Source organism: Rissa tridactyla, chromosome W (genome assembly GCF_028500815.1).
Source record: "Rissa tridactyla isolate bRisTri1 chromosome W, bRisTri1.patW.cur.20221130, whole genome shotgun sequence".
NCBI lineage: Eukaryota > Metazoa > Chordata > Aves > Charadriiformes > Laridae > Rissa > Rissa tridactyla.
In genome coordinates, this window is record NC_071496.1 from 3,424,321 (window position 1) to 3,448,464 (window position 24,144).

At 44.7% G+C, this 24,144-nt stretch overlaps 1 protein-coding gene across 5 annotated transcripts in view; it reads left to right on the forward strand.

Annotated features, from left to right (window-relative positions):
* The window catches only part of LOC128901939 (dymeclin), a 240,007-nt gene that overhangs the window by 96,927 nt on the left and 118,936 nt on the right, over nt 1–24,144 (forward strand). For all 5 annotated transcript variants that reach the window (XM_054184095.1, XM_054184091.1, XM_054184096.1 and 2 more), the window contains 4 exons: nt 1,082–1,260; nt 8,392–8,517; nt 20,575–20,688; nt 22,053–22,147. In XM_054184095.1, the coding sequence (XP_054040070.1) occupies nt 1,082–1,260; nt 8,392–8,517; nt 20,575–20,688; nt 22,053–22,147 (514 nt within the window). The remainder of the gene's footprint in view (nt 1–1,081; nt 1,261–8,391; nt 8,518–20,574; nt 20,689–22,052; nt 22,148–24,144) is intronic.

Sequence of the window (24,144 nt, forward strand, 5' to 3'; positions counted from 1 at the left end):
GGACGCTCCTCAGCTAATGAGCCGTGGCATCAGGTTGCTGCTTAATAGAACACGTTGAATTAATCTGATTTTGGTGTCTATGTCCAAATTTGGCCTGGTAAAAAGAAAAACTCACCTGAAGCAGGCAGGTTTCAAACCACTTGGTCCATAATTGAGGATTCTTATAATCATGATGGGTGATTGAAGGTAGTGTTGTGGTTCAGAAAAACCAGGTTTTGGTGTCTCCTCTGCCTGTTGGCACGTGGGTTTGGAGAGAGACAGGGTTTCCATCGCCGATGGGCTGCGTCTTGCCGCTGTGTGTGTGGTGGTGCCTCCGAACTCAGCAGAATGGAGAAGCCTTTGCTCCGGAGCCTCCTGCTGAGTCCAGCTGAATGGCTGGAGCCCTCGCTCCTCGCCTAAGCCAAGAGAAGCAGTGACTCCTCAGCACGCTGTCTCCACCGGGGCCCCAGAAACCTGGTGGGAGCCAGGGCTCCTGTGAGGCTCCTGCAGGTCTTCCAAGAACTTACTCATTCCAAAGAAGATGGAGATGATGTTCAAAAAAAGTGGCAACTACCACATTCTTGCATGCTGAAAGCTATTTATAGAGTCATAGAATGGTTTGGGTTGGAAGGGACCTTAAAGACCATCTTGTTCCAACCCCCCTGCCATGGGCGGGGACACCTCCCACTAGACCAGGTTGCTCGAAGCCCCAAAGGAAGTTTTGGTTGCATGTGAATCAGTAGATCGGTTCCGGAGAAGACTCTGGGACTGCCCTCCTTACAGCAGCTCCTGGAATTGCTCTTTCGAACGGTGGAAGTCCTTTGGAATAGCTTTATGAAAAAAGATGAGTGTCTTGTGCAGATGGAGATGTCCTTCTGGAGCTCCTGTGCGTGGACAACCTCAGCTTTTTGGCACAACTGAAGCTTCGTGAGTCCCTGTGAAGGTTTCTGATAAGAGTCATGGATGAATTTTGATTCCTCCTTACTGTGGTGTCTGTATAAAATATTTTTTTTTTAATAGAGATTTTTTTTATAAAGTTAACGGGTAGCTGGATGGGAGATTTATTTGTTAAAGATTGGTTTTTTTTATTTCTTTATTTCAGATAGCACTGCGTTTTCATCATCCAGTCCACACGCTTTCCAGATTAATTTTAACAGTTTATACACAGCTTTGTGCGAGCAGCAGAAATCTGATCAAGCGACTCTTCTTTTGTACATGCTTCTGCATCAAAATGGCAACGTACGGACGTATGTCTTGGCACGAACAGACATAGAAAATCTTGTAAGTATTGCTCTGCCTTATGCTCACCACGAGGGGTTGGTCCTGGAAGCTGGGGTGACCCGGTGTCCCCTGTTCTGCCGCGGGGGCTGTAGGTTGTGGCTCACTTTTTCACCAGTACTGGCTCATTTATTCATTTATATTATGTCATCTCAGGAGTACGATGCTAAATCTGTCACTGTGGTACAAGATAAAGCTACCGGGCTGTCTTTGATTCCATCTTTCTCGGTCCCACCGTCCGATCCAGGTCAAACCTGCTGACCTCTGGGCATGGCGTAAAGAAACTGGTAGCGGATATCATTCTATTCATTAGTTTGTTTTCCTTTTTCAGATGTTCAGGCCAAAAAGTTACGCAAGCTTACTGTGTGCGTACAGGGATAACAGTTAAGAAAATGAGCTGTAACTCGACTGATATGCCAAATGTCTTCCAGGGTTGACCTGAGGCTGAAACTCCTCGAGGAGCAGCTGACAGATTTTATAGAAATGCAACTATAGCCGCTTTTTAACTGCTTTAAATAGGATTGTGGTTAATGGCCAATAGAACAGACACCTGGTAACAGTTTTTGTAGGTTATAAATTAGCTTGTGCTCCCCGCTACGTTTAGTAATGTCCCAAACCGCTTTAACAAACCTCACTTATTAAAAAGCGTTCCTTTAATAAGATAATGGCTGTCTAGGGGAATTGGTAACGGAATGGAGAACCCTTTCCATCCTAATAGTTGAAATCTTGCCAGATAATTAGATCCCGTGCCTGTTTGATGGCAGATATGGAAGGAGTTTGGTCTTGGTCCAACTTCTAGCAGATGTATTGCGAAACTCGGAGTTGATAGACACGGCTGTTGGCAAACTCGGGTGAGATGGCTGGTATTGAATTGATTCCAGGCTGAACTCCTGTGTAGTCCGCTGCAGATGATTTAGGTGAGGGCTGAGTCGTTTTGCGTGAATTCTGCGAACAAATGGTCGTATTTAATTTTCTGGGCTGTTAGTATGCGATATGACACGTTTCACAGCTGCTAACCATGTCAGTTTACTTGAGCCTGAGAGAAAATAAAGGTTAGGCGTGTGCATTGTTTTATAATTATGATGTCTGATATATTGTAAAACTTGCAGAAAAAGCACGAGGTCCGTGTGTCAAAGCAACTCCGGATGCAGGTACTCGGATGCTTTGCGATGTGGGATATTTTCCTATATTATCACCTCTCTTTCCTCCCCCTCAAAGAACAAAAAAAAAAAAAAAAAAAAAAAAATCAGAAAATCCCAGAAAAAATCAGCAGCATTGAGTACTTTGTGGGAAAAGCTGAGAAAATGGAGAAGAGCATCACTGAAAAGTCATCAGCGGGTTTGATTTATTTTTTTTTAAGAGCAAAATTTGAAACTGTCTGCTCTGGTTTTACTCTGCGTGCACGCTGTTGCTTTTTTGTCATCGCTACTGAGACGTTACTGCCATCTTTGTCCAATCCTCTTGTTTTTAGTGGGCTAGTAGGCCCGGATGAGCAGTGGCCAACTGAGAAGAGCAGTTTTAATTGCGAAGTAACACGGGCTGAGCCAGACAGAGAAAGGATTGAGGGGTTGGGAGGGTTACTGGACAAAGAAGTCGTCATCTCCTAATTACAGCTCTGTGGTGGAAAAAGGTGAATTCCGTCTTGGGCTTGTAAGTGAGATGAGGGAGATGGTTATTGCCCTGGAGGTATTTATAAGACGGGCAGACGTGGTGCTGAGGGACATGGTTTAGTGATGTTTTTTGTCGGAGTTAGGTTGATGGTTGGACTCGATGATCTGAAACGTCCCTTCCAACCTAGGCCATTCTGTTTCCTTCCCTATATGGCAACTGCAAGAGTGGTGCGAACATAGAATCGTAGAATTGTCCAGTTTGGAAGGGACGTTTCAGATCATCGAGTCCAACCGTCATCTGGTGCATCAAGAAGAGTGTGGCCAGCAGGTGGAGGGAGGTCATCCTCCCCCTCTGCTCTGCCCTGGGGAGGCCACAGCTGGAGCACTGGGTCCAGTTCTGGGCTCCCCAGCTCAAGAAGGACAGGGAACTGCTGGAGAGGGGACAGCAAAGGGCTACCAAGATGATGAGGGGACTGGAACATCTCTCTTACGAAGAAAGGCTGAGGGATTTGGGTCTCTTCAGTCTGGAAAAAAGATGACTGAGGGGGGATCTTATCAACGCTTATAAATATTTAAAGGGTACATGTCAGGAGGATGGGGCCGGGCTCTTTTCAGTGGTGCCCAGGGACAGGACAAGAGGTAATGGGCACAAACTTGAGCATAGGAAGTTCCTTCTAAACATGAGGAGGAACTTCTTTCCTTTGAGGGTTTCAGAGCCCTGGAAGAGGCTGCCCAGAGAGGCTGTGGAGTCTCCTTCTCCGGAGATATTCCAAATCCGCCTGGACTTGTTCCTGTGCCACCTGCTCTGGGTGACCCTGCTCTGGCAGGGGGTTGGACTAGATGATCTCCAGAGGTCCCTTCCAACCCTATGATTCTATAATTCTTTGATTCTATGATTCTGTGGTGTCGCAGTACCATAACTCATAAGAATATTTATAGACTCCTGAAAAATGGAGAGAGTGTCAAGAAACGGGTTTTTTTGCTTTAAAATGAACAATAAAATTGTAGAAAGCTGACTTAGCTTGGTTGGTCAGAAAGAGCTTGAAGAAGCGTCAGGATGGGTACGTGCCTTCGCAAGGGGAAAGACTCCAGTGGAAAAGACTCTCCATTTGCGGAAGTGTGATAAGAACTAAAGCCTGGAGATCGAATCCCACAACCTAAGAGATACAGGAGGAAAACAGTTCAGGTAATTGATTTGGAGGCAAAACAGTGCTCTTTACGGATATCTTTGAATGAAGGTGGATGACTTTTTAGAGGAATATGGCATAAATCAGTGTCCTCTTCATCCAGTTGGGTAGAAGGATAAGGGTTTGTGCTATGGGAGAGCTCAGCTCAGCTGAGTGCTCATCTTACAACTTTTAGGGCTTTTGCAGGTTGTTCCTGTTTCGCTGCACTCAGTGCATCACGTTTGTTGTGTTTTCCCCTCTTTTAAATTAATTCTTCTCGGGTTTGGTGCCCGGGAAGCATCGCTGGCAGATGTTCTGGGACATTTCCTAGGGGCTTTTGAAATGTCACTTTGCTTCAGCTTAATTTATAAATTGATTCAGCGTGTGGGTTTTTTTTAACTGTTTTAATAGATAACGTCTTGGCTTGCTTCTTCATTCCTGTATCAATCTCCTTCTGTCGTTTATATAGAAATACCTTCATCTTCTGTTGTGCTTTATAGTACTTTATCATTAGTACAGCAGTGCATCTTTTTTGCTCTTACACTGCGTCTGCTTGGTCGAATGAACGGGATGTTTGTGTGTCTTCCATAATTTACAGCACGCCACTTTGTAGCATTTTATAAAATAATGAAGTTCAGTATCTGATGCTCTCAGGGATGTTCACAGCTGGAATTTGGCCGCCTTATTGAAAACACTTGGCAAGGATTCTCCAGGAGGTGGTGAGACTGGTGAAACGGGGGTCAGTGAGCAAGTTTTTGCATAAGCGTGGTGTCGTGGTCTGTGGATGGGAAAGTGTTGAGCCTTTTTTCTGTTTGAAAGAGCAGTTAACACCCGTATTGCAGGTAAAAATGCCACCGAGAGACCTGCCGGTAAGAAATAAGCTCTTTCTATTGAATATTTTCATTTTGGCTGCTGAGTTGATATTTTCTTGCTGCTCAATGTGACTGGACCGAAATAATGTATACGCCGATGTATTTATATCAACCGATGGTACAGAATATTTTTTCCTGGAGCATAAATTTGGCTTAAGCAGGTTACTCGTGGGGCTCTGCGGTCTTGTATTTTGTTACATACTAAAGACAAGCTATTTTAAACCCCTTTGCCGGGGAACCTGTTCCTGACCTTGGACCGAATACAGCACCTGCGATTTTCAGTGTCTGTTTTTACCTCCCCCTTGTTTTCGGCTTTAAAAGTAACTTTTTGATGGTGGTGTCTTGCCAGTTAAAAGCTGCTCCTGATGGAGGAGTGGTAGTAGTAGTCCAGAAATTATAATTTAATGACTATAAATGAAAGGCCAGCAATATGAAAAGAAGTGCTTACTGGATTCTCAGTACGCGGCTGGACAATGCCGTTGCTTAAGCAGATAGATACAAAAGTTTTAATTTACATGTGTAACGCAGAAGTGCAAGAAATGCATTTTACGGTTCCAGATAAATTTTAATATAATTAAAATCTTAATTTAATCTCGTATCCTAACTCTTTTATTTAAGTGGTGGCTCGTCAAACAGTTTTTGTTCTAAGAACTGTAAGACTTACCCTAAAGCTGTGTGTATCTCGGCAATCAGTACACAAAGGCAAAAAGCTTTTGGAGGAGGGAGGGTTATAGAAACTGTATGAATTGATTCAGTTTTCACCTGGAAATGGGAAATAGAGAGAGTGAAGTTGCCATTTGCCTCCTGGAGTTTGATCTGGTACGTAGCTGGAGAGAGGTCTGAAAGAGGAGCGGAAGGGAAAGCGTGGCGGGGTGGGGGAAGAGGAGGGTGCAAAAACGTTCAAGGGGTGTTTGGGGCAGGAAGACTGAACGCAGTGATCTGGAGAGACAAATCGCTCCTGAGCGAGAGTGATTTCAGTAGCTAATATGAAATTTTAGTAAGAGTACTTTCACATATGTGCTGAGACAGAAATGCCTATAATGTCTCAGAATCAAGGTACCTGTTTGTAATGTCGTTTGTAGCAACACGCTTTTAGGTCTTGGAGCACTTAAGGAAAACAAATACACTTTTTCATAGAATCATAAATGGTTTGGGTTGGAAGAGACCTCAAAGATCATCTAGTTCCAACCCCCTGCCCTGGGCAGGGACACCTCCCACCAGCCCAGGTTGCTCCAAGCCCCGGCCAACCTGGCCTTGAACCCCTCCAGGGATGGGGCAGCCACAGCTTCTCTGGGCAACCTGGGCCAGGGGCTCACCGCCCTCACAGCAAAGAATTTCTTCCCATTATCTCATCTCAATCTCCCCTCTTCCAGTTGAAAACCATTCCCCCTCGTCCCATGGCTCCCCTCCCTGCTCCAGAGTCCCTCCCCAGCTTTCCTGGAGCCCCTTGAGGGACTGGAAGGGGCTGGAAGGTCTCCGCGGAGCCTTCTCTTCTCCAGGCTGAACCCCCCCAGCTCTCTCAGCCTGTCCTCCCAGCAGAGGGGCTCCAGCCCTCCCAGCATCTCCGGGGCCTCCTCTGGCCCCGCTCCAACAGCTCCGTGTCCTTCTGCTGTTGGTGCCCCAGCGCTGGAGGCAGCGCTGCAGGGGGGTCTCCCCCGAGCGGAGCAGAGGGGCAGAATCCCCCCCCTCGCCCTGCTGCCCACGCTGCTGGGGATGCAGCCCAGGCTGCGGGGGGTTTCTGGGCTGCCAGCGCACATTGCTGGGTCGTGTTGAGCTTCTCATCCACCAGCACCCCCAAGTCCTTCTCCTCAGGGCTGCTCTCCATCCATTCTCCACCCAACCTGGATTTGTGCTTGGGATTGCCCTGACCCAGGTGCAGGACCTTGCCCTTGGCCTGGTTGAACTCCATGAGGTTCGCGTGGGACCTGGGCAGGCTGGAGAGGTGGGCCCTCCAGTGCGTTAACCGTGCCACACAGCTTGGTGTCCTCGGCAAACTTGCTGAGGGTGCACTTAAAAATATTGAGGATGGAAATAGTTTGAACAGTGGACTAATGCAGTGAGGATGGTTGTCTCTCTTTTCCCCCATCCAAAGAAAAGGTCTGAGGGGTTTTGCTGTATGTTAACTAGATCTTCTCAGAAAACTTGGTCTTTACTCTCAAGACCTACATTCACATAACAAAAAGGCATCGGCTCCAGTTTTAACTGAGGAGAGAGGTTTGTGGAGGATGCTTTGAAATGATAAAGGGAGGCTGTTTGCAATGTGTAATTATTTTTTCCCCTCTGCTTTTGTTGTGGTATTGTCCTGACCCTGGCCAAAGCATCTGTCGAAAGGTTTTGTGGCCTACAGCATTTAGATCAATCCCATTGGTTTTAAGAGAAACTGTTGTGTGGGCTTTTTTTTAATATGTTCCAACTGTTTTGGGACTGGTGGATGGTAAGAGAACATTCTGGTAACTTCAGAGGCTTGTGAAGCACTCGGTGTCCTGGCTGCTCACCAGAATAGGTTTCACATGATTCATCCTGCTCCACTCAGCCTGTTTTGAAAAACAGCGAGTCTTTAGGTGTCTAGAAGCTTCTTGGAACGGATTCTACATCTCATCCGCTATCTTGGAATTGAGAGTTTTCTCCAGTTCCTTTTTCCAGGGTATTTTGCGATTTAGGCCTATTTCTGCAGCCCGGGGAAGCCACGTTGTACTGAGCCAGTGGAAAGCTAATTTTCAGTTGGTAGAGAGACAACGTTTGCATCTGGATTAACTTTAGACTAGCATTCAGGTATGCCTGCTGTTGCAATGAAATCTCATTTCCATTATTATTGCAAGACTTTGGCTTAAGCTGTTCATCCTGGTGGAAATGTTGCAAGACCTCGGGCTGAACTCTCATCCTAATGTCAGCTCTCTTTGGCTGCAGCTTGTCTAGAATTGGAAAAACAGGCCTTTTCTAGTCTCAATCCAACCCAAACTGGTTCTTTCGCTGGGTTTACCTCCGCACACCAAAATGGGATTTGAGTTTCAGGTCTCAAAATGCCTCTGTGCACCTCAGCTCCAATACGCCTGGCTGTATTTGATGATGAAAGTCCTTTCAGACCAGGGTTGTGGTAGCACAAACGATGAGGAACAATTGTTTTCCTGCTTGAACTGGTGAAAATCTTATTTAACAGTTTTATTTTCCCATAGTCTAGAGGGGAACTAAAGCTTTCAGAGCTGATGGTAACTGGTATGGCTGGAAATCTCATTTATTAGGAATTGAAATTCCTTGTCTGACCACAAGAAAGAATTTGTTTAGACTTTCTTGTGGAGACAGAATAAAACAGATGGAAGGTGTTTCAACGCTGTACGTCACTATTTAGGGGTGGTTATTTCAAGAGGGAGGAATTGCTATGATATTGTTAAGGGCAGAGTGATACACGGGAGGTTTAGAGTCTCCTCTCTTTATTGTCTGAGGTATTTGAAGACTAAAGTAATGCACACGTTTTTGCCTTCCCTAAAGGTTCTGCCAATTCTTGAAATTCTGTATCACGTTGAAGAAAGGAATTCACACCACGTATACATGGCTCTTATCATCTTGCTGATCCTTACAGAGGATGATGGCTTCAACCGATCCATTCATGAAGTGGTGAGTTGTTGTTTTGGTGACTAATTCTTCAGCTCCAAAAATCATTTGAATAGTTATTTTTTCCCGAAGACAAATCTGTATATCAGTTTTCTCAGCAGAAGCTGTGTTCATCCAAATTTGTTGGCATATACATATTTCTTCCGTAAGGACTAGTACCCTGCAGTTAGAAGAGTCATTTTCTGAGTAAAGTGAACAAAGGTGCTCCCTCTCGGAGGGGAGATGCCGCATATACCTCTTTTTCTGTCCTTTTTTTTGGTGTTTCCTGTTGCAAATTAACATAGTAATAGCCGGGCAGGCTGCCTCAAAGATGCTGAGTGTTTGCCATGGAAGTGGAGGGACCAGAACAGAGAAAAACCTTTTTTATTTCTCTTGAAAACCTTTGCTTAACCGGTTTGATGCAGCTCAGAGGAACTTTTAGTTGGACTTTTATTTTCCAGGCTGAATGTTACTTCCTTACTTGGCATTTCTTTCTCTGTCTTTCTGCTAGATTAATATCTATTTTATGTTGCCCGTATAATATGATCCAAATTTTGACCAGCTTTGATGGGCCTTCACCGTCTGTGCTGGAGAATACCTTGGATAATTATGTTCTAGTTTCCTGGCTTCTAAAGCTGTGATAATGCAGAAGGTACCTGCACCGATTTTATTTAATTTTTTGACTGGAGTGCGGAAACTCTCTTTTGAGGTTACATGAAATTAATGAAATGCAAAAAGCTGGAAGCAAGTGTCAAGGTATCTAAACAGAACTGTTCTTCCAGGGAAATTTCCAGCCTGTTTTGGAGGGAGCTGGCATTTTTTTTCTTGGTGCCAAGCGTTAGAATATTTACGCTCTGAAATTTCAGATTATTTCCTACGGCTGTGTATGTAGGAAGCAAGAAGGAGATGATGCTCATATGTAATTCCCTGGAAGCAGCTTTTAGGAGGAGCATCAACTTTGCAGGTGGTTGAAACAACGTTTTCCTGAAGCTTTTGTCCGTCTCACCTTCATGTGCCTTGAACCTAAATATCCACACCGTACGTGTGTGATGGGTATTTTTGGGTTCCGTATCACTAAGTCATTTATCTGCTCTCATAAATAGAGCTTGTTGAATGTTGGAGCACAGCAGACAAGGCTTCACTCCTGCCCCGGTCTCTTCCCCCATCATTCTTCATTCATTTTAAAGGCTTTACACATGGTCTTTTCAATAAATTCCTTACCGGATAAGTAGAAGTGGAAGATTTCCCTACAATTGTTAATGAGGCTCTAGCTGTGGAACGAAAACATCAATCAAGTTTTCTTGTCCCGTTTAATTCTTGCCTTTGCAGCTAACCCTGCCCAAATACTTGTAGTGTTTTCTGTGCAATGTGGATATTGGTTTCCTACTTCCATTTAAATAAAAACAAAACCAAACCCGCACTTTGTTCCTTTTGCCCTGCACTGATTTTCTCAGTCCTGCCTTTCCTTCTTCCATCTCCTTGACTTAATGTTTGCTATTAATCCCGACTTTCACTAACTGCTGCTTTCTTTTACTCTGTGGTTGTGTTTTCTCACTCCGTGGTGTCCGGAGAGAAGCATCCATTCATTAATAGCGGTACATGGCCAGAGTTTCGGTGGTTTTGCTTCTTGGCTGGATAATGAGAGGTGACTGTGAAGTGCCTGAGCCTGCAGGCCCGTCTACGTGAGCTTCTTCTGTCAGCCCCGCTGCAGAAAAAGCTGTGAAAATGGAAACTTTTACCATCAAAAGCCAATGGAGTACTATGACATTGCAGAAGGTAGATGTGGAATAGCCTTAATTCTTCCTCCTTTTCTCCTCTATTCCCTACTATTCTTTCCCTTACCCTTTTCTCCATCCTTTGGTGGATGGGGGCATGTTTCGCTCTGAAGGAGAGTGCCAACTTGGCGGCAAAGCAGATGCTTTTTCATCCTTGTGGTACTTTTCTTATTGAATTTGAAGGTTTTTTCTTTCCCCTCTGCTCTTGGTGTCACATGGATGGATTGGATGCAGTGATGGAGCAAGAAAAGGTCTCCTCTTATTGAGAACTTCAACTGTGCGCTCCAAAAGTTGCCTATATAAACCATGATCATAGAATCATAGAATGTGTTGGGTTGGAAGGGACCTCTAAAGGCCATCTAGTCCAACCCCCCTGCAGTGAGCAGGGACATCTTCAGCTAGATCAGGTTGCTCAGAGCCTCAGCAAGCCTGGCCTTGAATGTCTCCAGGGATGGGGCCTCCACCACCTCTCTGGGCAACCTGGGCCAGTGTCTCACCACCCTCATTGGAAAGATCTTCTTCCTAATGTCTAATCGAAACCTGCCCTGCTCTAGTTTAAAGCCATTGCCCCTCGTCCTAGCGCTACATGCCCTTGCAAACAGCCCCTCCCCAGCTTTCCTGTAGCCCCCTTCAGGTACTGGAAGGCCGCTGTAAGGTCTCCCTGGAGCCTTTTTTTTCTCCAGGCTGAACAATCCCAACTCTCTCAGCCTGTCTTCATAGGAGAGGTGCTCCAGCCCTCGGATCATCTTCGTGACCCTCCTGTGACCCCGCTCCAACAGCTCCATGTCCTTCTTGTGCTGAGGGTTCCAGAGCTGGACGCAGTACTCCGGGTGGGGTCTCATGAGAGCAGAGTAGAGGGGGAGATGTAGACAGGAGAGTTGAGGACTGTGATACCAACTCCGAAGTATTCTTTCTAGAAAGGATTCCTTATCTATAGAAAACCCACATTCTGTTATACTTGAAAAAAGTAGCAAGTTACCTTCTTCATCTGCTCGATCTACGGCGTTCCCGAACTTTACAGAGGGATGTGGATATCAAAATACAAATATGAGCATTGCATCTTGTCTTGTGAACTGTTGGGGAATGGATATGTGGGTAGCGGGTTCCTACAGATCCCGTGATGGGGAATAAAAGTGTGGTTAGTGCCCCACTTTGGAAAAAGGCTTGAAAATCATACTGATAAATCACTTCCCGGTATCCATCTTTTTAAATTATTTAAAGTGATGTTTCCAGGGACGAACGAGCAAGTTACTATTCAAAAACTCCAGTCTGAAGTAAGAAATTAGTCTCATATTTTCTTAAATATTAACCCCACGTCGCCCAAAGGCTGGAAGGGTGTTATAGGGCAGCAAAATGAATGGAGTCAAGGAAAGCTGTACAGGTATTTCTGTAAAATTCTGTAAAAACATCTGTAAACTTCTGTAAAAACATTTAGCGTCCGTTACACAATTGGAATGAAACTCTTATTCGCTGCAAATATTTATCAAATTGTAGCAATTACGGCGGGATTAATTTTTTTTTTCTTCCCCATCGCTTGGGGAAAGTAGGAAAAAAAAAAAAGGGATTTGATGTATTTTAGGTCAAGCTGTTTTTCTCTCTGCTGCTGTGTATCCTGGGTACGGTTCTTATAAGAAACGTGACTGCGTGGTCCATTTATGGGCTATTTTCCTTTGTGGTATTTAACCCACATTTATTTCTTGATAATTTTTTTTTAAGATTAATTTTAGTAAGCACACAGTTTTATAAATCTTGGGATTATACCGACTGGTAAAAAAGCTCAGGAAACCACAGAAGCTCTTTTTGACTGCTGAAACGTTTTGTTTTGTTTTGTTTTGTTTAAAATGAATGCAGAGTAAACGAGCGAATGCAAGAATTCCCTAAAGGGGAAAAGCATTTCTGATTTTTCTTCTTTGATTTATGAAATCGCAAATAAAATGACGTCGGATGTCAAAATAACATCATCTAGTTCTTTACGTAGCAGTAATCTGTAGTACTTTATGCTGTAGTAAATAGCGAGAGACTGTAAATCACAGTTGGACTGCGTTTACTTTTATTGCGTTAACAAATATCCCACAAGCAAAGTTGGAGGAAACTGAGAATCTCAGTCCTCGGTATATATAGAACCGAGTTCCTTCCTCTTCTTTGCATCTGTAGTTCTTGCCCCCTGAGTTGTAGGTGTCCAGGAGCCTGGTGTTTAAAAAGAGTAATTAATCAAAACCTCTTCATTTATTTTTTTTTTTCAATTATTCTTGCAAGACCACCCCATGTCTGAGCTTTGTGTTTTCCTTTTTTCCCCCCTTCTTAGTATTAATCTACGAACCAATGGGATTGTTGAAGTGGTGGCACTGATTACAGGTAGATGATTTTGAGATTTAGGGTACTTTCGTGTTTCGTGCTTCTGAAACCCAAAATCAAGGGAGGGATGGTGCTGGTTTCTGTTGTTGTTTTTTAAACAGGTGTTTCATTGCCTACCTGCTAGGGTTGCTTTCTTCAATTTGGGGGAGAGGAGAGTAGAGCTGACAGGGACTGGTGTGTAACTTCTTAACGTTGAATTTTTGGGTTGTTTAATTTTTTTTTTTTTTAAGAGGACTATTCCAAGGCATAGTTGTCTCAGTGAATGCCATTTTCCAATGCTGGTGTTTTTAGAGTTTCAGTGAGAGCCATTGACCATTTCTGGAGCCAGACTAAGGCATGAACATGTCTTGGCCATGGTTACAACTGTCAATGTGTTACTTAACAAGCTGGGGTAACTTCATGTTTTGCATTAGGAATTTGAAATTTGGCAGGTAGCCTTTGTGCTAGGGCTCTGCTGCTGATAATCTGACTGTATTTGACCAAATTATAACTCTCTGAGGGATGTGGAGCAATCTGTTTCCAGCTGCACAGCAGACATGTAGCCGGAGGTGACCTGATGTCCATGGTGATTGAATATTCTCATTTTCACAGAATCCCAGACTGGCAGGGGTTGGAAGGGACCTCTGGAGATCATCTAGTCCAACCCCCTGCCAAAGCAGGGTTGCCCAGAGCAGGTTGGACAGGAACCCATCCAGGAGGGTTTCAATATCTCCAGAGAAGGAGACTCCACAGCCTCTCTGGGCAGCCTCTGGCAGGGCTCTGCCGCCCTCAAAGGAAAAGAAGTTCAGATGGAATTTCCCATGTTCCAGTTTGTGCCCGTTGCCCCTTGTCCTGTCATCGGGCACCACTGAGAAGAGTCTGGCCCCATCCTCTTGCCACCCGCCCTTTAGCTATTGATGAGCATTGATGGGATCCCCTCTCAGTCTGCTCTTCTCCAGGCTGACCAGCCCCAGGGCTCTCAGCCTTTCCTCAGCAGAGGGACCCTCCAGGCCCTTGATTATCTTGGTAGCCCTCGGCTGGACTCTCTCCAGCAGTTCCCTGTCCTTCTTGAACTGGGGAGCCCAGAACTGGACCCAGTGCTCCAACTGTGGCCTCCCCAGGGCAGAGCAGAGGGGAAGGATGACTTCCCTCAACCTACTGGCCCACGCTCTTTTTAATGCGCCCCAGGAGACCATTGGCCTTCTTGGTCACAAGGGCACATTGCTGGCTCCTGGGGAACTTGTTGCCCACCAGGACTCCCAGGTCCCTTTCTGCAGAGCTGCTCCCAGAGCCAGCTGGGCTGTTTGCATCCTCCCTTGCCCAGGGAGCACGTATCAGTTGAGATATGTAGTGACAAGCCGGAGCTTGTCTCAGTGCTTCTTCCAGCTCCTGTGGGATGGGACTTTCCTCCCAGTGATGCTTCTGTTACTGCATGTTTGAAGCCACATAGAATCATTTAGGTTGGAAAAGACCTTTAGGATCATCGAGTCCAACCATAAACCTAACGCTGCCAAGTCCACCACTAAACCGTGTCCCTCAGCACCACATCTATATGTCTGAAGAAAGTCTATCGGAACAGGAACCTGATGTGACAATGATTAGGAGAAATTGGAGGGACGCTGTGGCTTGGCTTCATGAGGAACATGGGATGGGTGCAGTGAGGGAGAGTGAGATATGGATTAAACAAGAAAGAGGTAAGATTTGGGATTGCTGAGCAAAGAAATGAGAAAAGAGGCAGAGTAGGAACAGAGTGACAAAATGCTGGAGAAAGTGAAGTCAGACTTCTTCGTGATGAGAGTCTGGGATGGGCAAGGTGTGGGTGGGGGAAGTGGAAGCCGGGAAGAGAAGGATCTGAGAAGGAATTCCCAGCAAGGAGCTGGGAATGAGCTGTGGCGAGGGGGGAAAAGGGAAGGGTGAAGGCTTGTGCATAACAAAGGGAACAACAGATGGATGAGGAAGATGTGATTGGAGACATTGAAGGTCCTCCTTGAGGTTATCTAGCATGTTTCAGTCCCATTCCTCCTGTCCCATGGGGACAACCTTTGTGAGAGAGCGCATGATGGGACCTGGGACTCCTGAGCTCCATCGTAGTGGGAGTCAAGGAGCTTCCACTTTGATTGGCAAAGCATAGGGATGTGTCCCACAAAATAACGCCGCAAGAAACGTGGGCCTTGATTTACTTGTGGGAGGAGGTTACTTTGTGATTTTGCTCGTAAATGAGAGACTGTAAGAGATTTAATCAGCAAGTTGATCTTTTTTTGTTGGATAAGTGTGTTTTATCTCAGAGAGGAGGAAAAGACCAACCCTTGGGTATCATTTTAGAGCAAATTGAGTAAAATTCTTTCTTTCCAATAAAGCATCTGGAACTATCTCCCTTTATGTACTATTGCTTTGGATTTCCATTGTGTGCGATGTCAAAACAAATAGCATTTTATACTACCCATTTTCATCGTTGCATTTTGTTTTTAAAAGTACGTTCAATTTTCCTGACTCCCAGCATTCAGACGTCAGGAAATGAAATGTGCAACCACAACTTATCCCTGTTATATTTATATATTACAGATTGTAAGCATGACTTAATGATCATATACGGTTCTTCAAATAATAGGGTATTTTTCTTCTGGAAGGTTCAAGTGCTTGGCTTGAGGTATTTTTTTTGTTGTCAAAATGGTTCATGTCTTTCTTTGTGTAAAATCTTCTCTTGAAAACAGATGTATTCACGTAGTCGTAAATAAGCTGTTTTAAAGAAATCTGCTGATTAATCGCAACCAAAGTCACTGTCTACACTTATTTTTAACATTTTGCAGTTGTGAAGGAACCCATTAACTTGCTGTATCTGGTCAGGGGTTTATCCTTAGCGACCTCGGGATGACCAAGTTCTCCTCTAGCAGCGTATCTTCTTGCACTGAAGTTCATATGCGTGATCCATTAATTACACAATTAGCCGCTTTTGAACTTTTCAGTTGCCTGTTTTGTGAAAACACATGTAGATTTTTTCATTGTCCTTCAGCCTGTTCCTGTTAATTGTCTGTGTTGTCCATCCCGACTAGTTTCCCTTGTTTACTGAAGCTCCTTGGATGACTTGCTTTCATTTAAACCATCATCGCTTTGTCCTCAAATAGTATTAGTGACTTGTTACAATCGGAAATTACATCTTATAACGGGTTGGCTGGATGAGGGGAGAGCCGTAGATGTCATCTACCTTGACCTTAGCAAGGCTTTTGACACTGTCTCCCATAACATCCTCATTAGGAAGCTGAGGAAGTATGGGCTAGACGAGGTGACAGTGAGGTGGATCGAGAGCTGGCTGAGTGACAGAACCCAGAGGGTTGTGATCAGCGGCACAGAGTCCAGTTGGAGGCCTGTAACCAGTGGTGTCCCTCAGGGGTCAATACTTGGACCAATTTTGTTCAATATATTCATTAATGACCTAGATGAGGGGACAGAGTGTATCCTCAGCAAGTTTGCTGATGATACCAAGCTGGGAGGGGTGGCCGACACTCCAGAGGGCCGTGCTGCCATCCAGCGTGACCTGGACAGGCTGGAGAGCTGGGCAGAGAAGAACCAAATGAGGTTCAACAAAAGCAAGTGTAGGGTCCTGCACCTGGGGAGGAAGAATGCCAAACACCAGTATAGGTTAGGGGCAGACATGCTGGGAAGCAGCTCTGAGGAGAAGGACCTGGGGGTCCTGGTAGACAGCAAATTATCCATGAGCCAGCAGTGTGCCCTTGTCGCCAAGAAGGCCAATGGCATCCTGGGCTGCATAGGGAAGAGTGTGGCCAGTGGGTCAAGGGAGGTCATTCTCCCCCTCTACTCTGCACTGGTGAGGCCACAACTGGAGTATTGTGTCCAGTTTTGGGCTCCCCAGTTCAAGAGGGACAGGGAACTACTGGAGCGAGTCCAGCGTAGGGCAACCAAGATGATTATGGGACTGGAGCACCTCCCTGATGAGGAAAGGCTGAAAGAGCTGGGACTCTTTAGCTTGGAGAAGAGAAGGTTGAGGGGGGACCTGATTAATGTTTACAAGTACCTAAAGGGTGGGTTTAAGGAGGACGGAGCCAGGCTCTTTTCAATGGTTCCCAGCGACAGGACAAGGGGCAATGGGCACAAGCTAGAACATAGGAAGTTCTGTTCAAATACACGGAAAAACTTCTTTACGGTGAGGGTGACAGAGCACTGGAACAGGCTGCCCAGGGAGGGTGTGGAGTCCCCTTCTCTGGAGATTTTCAAGACCCGCCTGGATGCAGTCCTGAGGGATGTGGTTTAGGCAATCCTGCTCTAGCAGGGGAGTTGGACTAGATGATCTCTAGAGGTCCCTTCCAACTCTGAAGATTCCGTGATTGCACATTTCCTATTTGTTTCTCAGCCTTCACCATTCTTCCCTTAAATGCATCTCAGGTCTCTTCCCCCTGTTCTGATTTTTCTGTCCTTTTAGCAAAAGGTGTTTGCTAGAAATTGTCACACTTGAGCCTCGTACCGGGGATGTTTGTCCCCGTAGCTGGCGCTGCACTGCTATTAAACAGTGGTTTTCCCACCGTTATTTTATAGTCATTGGCTTCACGTCAGCTCCCCTCTGGGAAATAGGAAGGTGCTGGGAAAACGCCAGGTTCTAGGTAGCATGTGATAAGGGAAATATGTTGTCGTTTTGTGGGGGTTTTTTTATTATTTTTAAGATCTGAACTTACGTTTTATCTCTTCGTATATGGTACGGAAATGAGTTCTCCATCTCAAACTTCATCAGCTTACCTACTAACGTGAATTTCCTGAGCCTACCAAATATGCCTTCAGTCACTATATTTTTTATTATTTTTTTTTTTAAATTCTAGAATATCTAGTCTATAATGATATTTGGGGTGTACCTCTTCTCGCGTAGGCCTTTGTATGCATGATTTTCAAAGCATAAATGGGTAAGAATCCTTTTAGGAGGTTCCTCCTTTTGAGGAGGTTCATCAAAAAGCCATCAAGATCTTTCAGCGTTCAGATGCGATCTTCCCTGCAGTACTTCATGAAAGGGAAGCTTTCAGGTATGCTAGGAATAACGTGAGGGAGGAGAGAGCTTGATGAATCCTAATTAAGATGCTATTTCAAATGTCTCTCGTACTGTGAAAGAGCTTCAAGAGACGCAGCGTTAAGGTGAGAACGAGGGGTGGGAGGTAAATGAAAGAAATGTTACCTGCATGTGGAGTTCGCAGAGCCTGGAAGGGTAAAAAATGTTTAAAAAAATGAAAGGCTTTTTAAGTATAGTACTTATGGAGAATACCCTTGTCTAGAATAAGCTGCGTAGGATTCTTTTTTTTTCCACTTGGGTTTTGCGTTAGAATCTATTGACTAAGAGTTCTGATAAAATGTACCTGTAATTATGGCTTGACCATTAAGTATTACTTATGGTAGGATCCTACATAACACTCAGGGAAATGCGATATCCTCTAGCGCCTTGTGTTAAATAGTACTGTGATTTTTGTCAGCAATACTCCGGTCACAAACGCTGGGAAAAGCCGTGGTACCCAATGCAGAGCTCGGCTTGGGGTGCTCTGTGGTGGGAGGGATCACAAAGCAAGGGCCGTGATGGGTAGCCTGGGCAGCCGGGCACTTAGTGGGGGCATCGTGCTGGGGGGAACCGAGAAAATCAGATATGTGAAGGTGGTGGCTTCTTTTCCGCCCCAAAGGAGGAGTCCTATGAGAATAATTTTTTAAAAAAAGTTTTATTTTTTTCCTTTTAATTCTGCTATTTTGAATGTTTCTGATTGATCACATACAGGTCTGTCATGACTGCAGATTTTGCCGTGAGAGGAACTGCTGGGTGCATAGAATCATGATAGACCATAGAATGGTTTGGGTTGGAAGCGACCTTAAAGACCATCCAGTCCCACCTCCTGCCCTGGGCAGGGACACCTCCCACCAGAACAGGTTGCTCCAAGCCCCAGCCGACCTGGCCTTGAACCCCTCCAGGGATGGGGCAGCCACAGCTTCTCTGGGCAACCTGGGCCAGGGGCTCACCACCCTCACAGCAAAGAATTTCTTCCCAATATCTCATCTCAATCTCCCCTCTTGCAGTTGAAAACCGTTCCCCCTCGTCCCATGGCTCCCCTCCCTGCTCCAGAGTCCCTCCCCAGCTTTCCTGGAGCCCCTTGAGGGACTGGAAGGGGCTGGAAGGTCTCCGTGGAGCCTTCTCTTCTCCAGGCTGAACCCCCCCAGCTCTCTCAGCCTGTCCTCCCAGCAGAGGGGCTCCAGCCCTCTGAATATGTATGTCTCGGACAGAAGGAATAAATGGTATAAAATCAGGAGGAGCTTGGAGTAGTTCCCGGCATTGCCTTTCCCTTTGTCTTCTGCAAGTCCATTCAGTGGCCAGTTCTCTCCATCTCCTCGTAGGAAATTGGTTGCTACTTCTCCATCCTCCCTCAGAGGAAGAAGAGGTTTTGCTGAGCAAGCCTGTTAGCAGGAGGAAGCAGGAATTCTAAAAGCAGAAATGATGTAACATGAAGGGTGACAATTCTTTTCACTCATCCTAGAGGTTAAGAGTTCCATCCAAGAGAAGGGGTTAATTAATAAAGTTGATTGTTGAGGCGGTTAGGGTTTGGATTTTTTAAGACATCTGCATTTTTTTTCATTGAACATCAAGTTGCAATGAAACACACTTAATATAAATATAAAATAGGATGAGGGGGAATGGTTTTAAACTGGAAGAGGGGAGATTTAGATGAGACCTGAGGAAGAAATTCTTTGCTGTGAGGGGGGTGAGCCCCTGGCCCAGGTTGCCCAGAGAAGCTGTGGCTGCCCCATCACTGGAGGTGTTCAAGGCCAGGTTGGCCGGGGCTTGGAGCAACCTGGTGTGGTGGGAGGTGTCCCTGCCCAGGGCAGGGGGTTGGAACTAGATGATCTTTCAGGTCGCCTTCCAAACCAAACCATTCTATGATTCTATGATAATATATCGAATATGAAGTTATACAGAGTGATTGCTTTGTGTGGAATAGTCCTTGTTAAGCAAATTTTTGTTTTGATCCAGAAGAAGCCTGAATTGATAGAGGATCTTCTCCATGTTTTCACGGCAGTTCCTGTTAACTCATTTTATCTAGCCCTTTAAAATGGGGGGGTGTGCGGGAGTTGTGCTTATGTTTGCTGTATTGCACCAAGTTTGGCAGCTGAATATTGTAAGAGAAAAGAGTGGATTGATTCTCCTTCTACGATAAACTCAGAAATGGTGGTAAACTTCATCCACCCTGATAGTGGAGAGCACTGGAACATAGAATCATAGAATCGTCTAGGTTGGAAAGTACTTTTGAGATCGAGTCCAACCATCTTCCTAGCACTGACGAGTCCACCACTACCCCATGTCCCTCAGCACCATGTCTACCCATCTTTTAAATACCTATAGGGGTGGTGACTCCACCACTGCCCTGGGCAGCCTGTTCTAATGCTCGATAATCCTTTCAGTGAAGAAATTTTTCCTAATATCCATCCTAAACCGCCCCTGGTGCAACTCAAGGTCGTTTCCTCTTGTCCTATCAATACAAATAGATATAGACATGAAGCGCTTAACGCAGGTGATGAGTTTCTCTAACCTGTTAAGGGAAGAGACCTCACCTCTGGCAAGAGAAAGGCTTCAGCGCGAAGTCAACATTTAACCTGTTGATCTGCCCGGCGTCCTTCAGCGTGTGCACTCTTGCCGATCAGTCAGAGCCCGTACGTGCTGCCTCTTGCCCGACGTGCAAAGAGGGAAGATGGGAAGGAATTGGCAACATTATTCAGGTGTCTAGGGTGGAACTGAAGTATTAAGTGTTAAAGGGTAAGATCAAAAAGAATATAGGAGTGTGGTGGCACTTGCTTTAGAATACAACAGGTTTTGTCACATTTGAGGCTGGAAGCTCGTTTACATATCTTCAGGAATGTGAGAGTCCAGACGACTTTCTGTCGTCTTATTCAGACCGAAGTGCTGAAGAACTTTGTTCTTTTTTTTTTTTTTTTTTTTTTTCAGATACTGAAAAATATCACTTGGTATGCTGAGCGTGTCCTAACAGAGATCTCACTTGGGAGTCTCCTGATACTAGTCGTGATAAGAACCATCCAGTACAACATGACACGGACAAGGGTAAGAGTTACGTGGAGCGCTTACGTACGTAGCGTGGCTTTCTAACTTCCAACAGCATGAATTCCATTTCAAACAGGGTGTGGGATGTTCTTCATCCTGTTGCAACCGGTTGGCATCTGAATTTACGGGAGGGAAGGAAATGGGAAGATTTATTAACTATTAACTAAGCAATGTTAAGTGGTTCTGAACTTGTAACACAATTTCTGGATGATTGCCCAGTTCATTGAGTAGGATTCTCTAAAGAGCATCATTCAGGCACCGAACTCACCTTCAGATGAGAAGAAAAAAAATTCCTTAGTTTCATGAGACGAAATGATTCCTTATAGGTTGTTTGCCTCTCTTAAATTACTCAGAAATGGGAATTTCAGCTCTACTTATTGTCAGCGTTTTTATGAGGTAGGACCATGGGCTGTAAAACCTTTGCGAGCTCTAGCAAAACAAACGTGGTGCAACTTCAGGGCCTCGTATCAAATGGTTTTGTTTTGTGCGTTTTTCAAGCGTACGATTCTATACCTGATCTCAGACATCTTAGCATGGTATCATACGCTTTTGAATATTTTCAACAATTAAAAGCAGAGAGGTTTTTACTTTAAAAGTAGCCAAAAAAATAATCACTTAAATATATTTTGAACTGGAAAACTTAAGGATTTAACTTATATGATCAGAAGAATTGGAAAAAATGAGGACGTTCGTGGCATATATTTGTAGGATTTGGAATCGGTTATGTTATGTAAATGCATATTTCAGACTTAAATAGGGAAATCAATCCCTGTTGGGTTGGATAAGTGGACAAGTTTGGTTCTGTGAAAACCCTTGACTTTGATAAGGGCCATCGTTTAAATGCTTATCTGGTCAAATGCTTTCAGGGCTGCTACCAAGGGGACCAGAACTCCGAAGTACCGTGTGGTTATAGGTGTGGGATGTATAGAACGCTTTGAAAGAGTTAATAAGGAGATGAGTTATGAAGCAGAAAATACAAAAAAGGAGAGGAGGAGGAGAATATCTTTCTATATTTGTTACATCTATGATATCTTTGTAAATCAACATTGCTAAAGATATGAAGACATCAGCCTAAATGTTTCTGCGATGTACATACGTGTGTATACGTATACACACATATGCTCTGAAATCTGTATGAACCAATCGCCCTTTTATAAGCCTTAAAGTTTAAGAAAACATACTTAAACCATCACCGCGTATATACGCTTTGCGTTTCTGTGTCCTTTTGACCAAGTCCTTTAAAGGAACGTATATTATTACTCAGTCTTTCGAATGATTCCTGCAGTAGGTGTCAGTGTATATCAAAAGGACGGTTTGATGTGTCTTTTTTTTTTTTTTTCCCACTTTCCTCTCCTTTCTGACAGGACAAATACCTTCATACAAATTGCCTGGCAGCCTTAGCAAATATGTCAGCACAGTTCCGCTCCCTTCATCAGTATGCTGCTCAGAGGATCATCAGGTAAATATAAAGACTTCTCTTGAAACTCATCTTTGCTGAAACTCAGGAGTAGAAGAACTTGATTTTTTTTTTATGCCTTAATAGGTACTGATGAACTAAATAGCGGGAATGATCACGGAATAACTAAATAATCCCCGGGGTAAATCTTATTTGCTTTATACTTGAAATTGCTCTGAACGCCCATAAAAAAAACCCAGTTTCTCCATCTGAGAAACTTCTGACTTTTGATTCTCTTAACAGAACAGTTCAGTAGCTGCTTTCACACCGGAAGGTTTTTCAGGGATTTGTGTGAATTATGCTTTAAGTCGTGTATCATGTTGCTATAAAAACGCACTGAATGCTGGTTCTCAGGTACTACGCAGGCTGGATTTTCAGCTTGCTTTACTTCTTCCCGTGTATTTGGCAAAAGGTGGATTCGTTAAATCAGACTTCTCGCAATGATCGTTTTGTGACGAGGCCCCGAAAATATGGGCGATAAAACCTACGCCCCTGCTTTTTCAACTGATAAATGTTATTAGCCTGGGTAGTAATAAATAGTCAATATCTTCTCTGATTCTAAACCAGGGCCATAACTTTAGAGAAGTGAATATTGAAGTCGGTCCTTCCTACTTTGTATCTGCTGCAGCCCACTTTGTTAAAGGCAGGTAATCACGCCTCGGGCATCCTTCCCTTGGCAGCCAGCCCTGCTCCATGGGAAACTGGGAAGGTCCTTCTTAATGGGATCGGGAAGAAACTGTTATAGGACTTGTCGAGTACAGACAGCGTGCCAAAAAGAAGTAAATGATAATTGTGTTGCCTGTACACTTTGTAAAGGACTGGGTTAACGAGAGGTACAGCGTGTTCTTTAAACCGCTGCTCTTTAGGATTTAATTCTCGCCAAGGCCCTTCTCTTTTGGAAATGGTTGGTTGCAAAATTTTGAACGATTAACCAGGATGAAAGCGTTCTGCCGTTAACCTTTTCCCTGCTTGGCACTGGCGCTCTTTTCATACCCTTGGCAGGGATAATTAGGGGTCAGAATTTGAGCTCTTTTCCCGTTACGTATTGCAGACGTTGTCTTAAATACCTGCCCTCTTCGTTTCTCAAATCATAGGTGTGGAATCTGGGTTTTCCAAGCATTTGCAAAAGTTGGCCTCTGAAATGGTAGATCCTGGCACGGTGTGAGATACGCTACCTTGATGCTCAAAAACTCGGTCTGGTTTTTAGTGTGATACTTTTGGTTTCCACTTCAGAGCTTTTTCCTGTGTTGCCGGTTTCTGATTTTGATCCATTTTATTCTCCTGCTGTTTCTGCAGAGGAAAGCGAGATGTGTTCCTCTGGTTATATTTGGGCCAGGAAGAGGTTATCTTGCTAGTCCTATTACAGCCAACCGTTATCGCCGCTCAGTTATCTAGCTGTGTGGCTTGGCTTTTGTCAAAATGCTCTGAGTTTATGGACATCTGCTGTTGAAAATTCAAACTCATGGTTCAGAGTGAGCTCAGCTGGGTTATTTTGATTTAATTGGGTTTTGAAATGGCTAAGCGTGTCGTCTGCTGGCTCATCGGAAGAGGGGGCAGCCGTCACTAGAGAAGCAGCAACCTCAATGCCTTTGCACACACGTCTCATCTCAACCTTTCAACTCGGAAATGTTGAGGAGCGTTTTTGTGCTGGGAGGCTCCTCCCTACACCAGCTTCTTCCAGCCTTCTCACATGTGGTTTTCACCATCTGTAATAGCATCTTGGAGGCAGATTGACTCCCTGATGGTTAAGACCTGTCTCAAGACCCAAGGAAGGACGTACAACGCCCAGAAATTCTCTGGCACTCCATGTACGCAACATTTCAACAGTCTGTTGGGATATTTGGGTGCCGTATTCGTCATCTCTCTGGACACACGCAGTTAAAATATGACTTTAACATTGCTGCTGAATTTTAGTTGTGAAATAATTGTGCTGATTTTCTTATTGAAGGCAGACAGACCTCTGTTGTTGCTTGACATGGATGCATGCGGAAAGGGGGTGA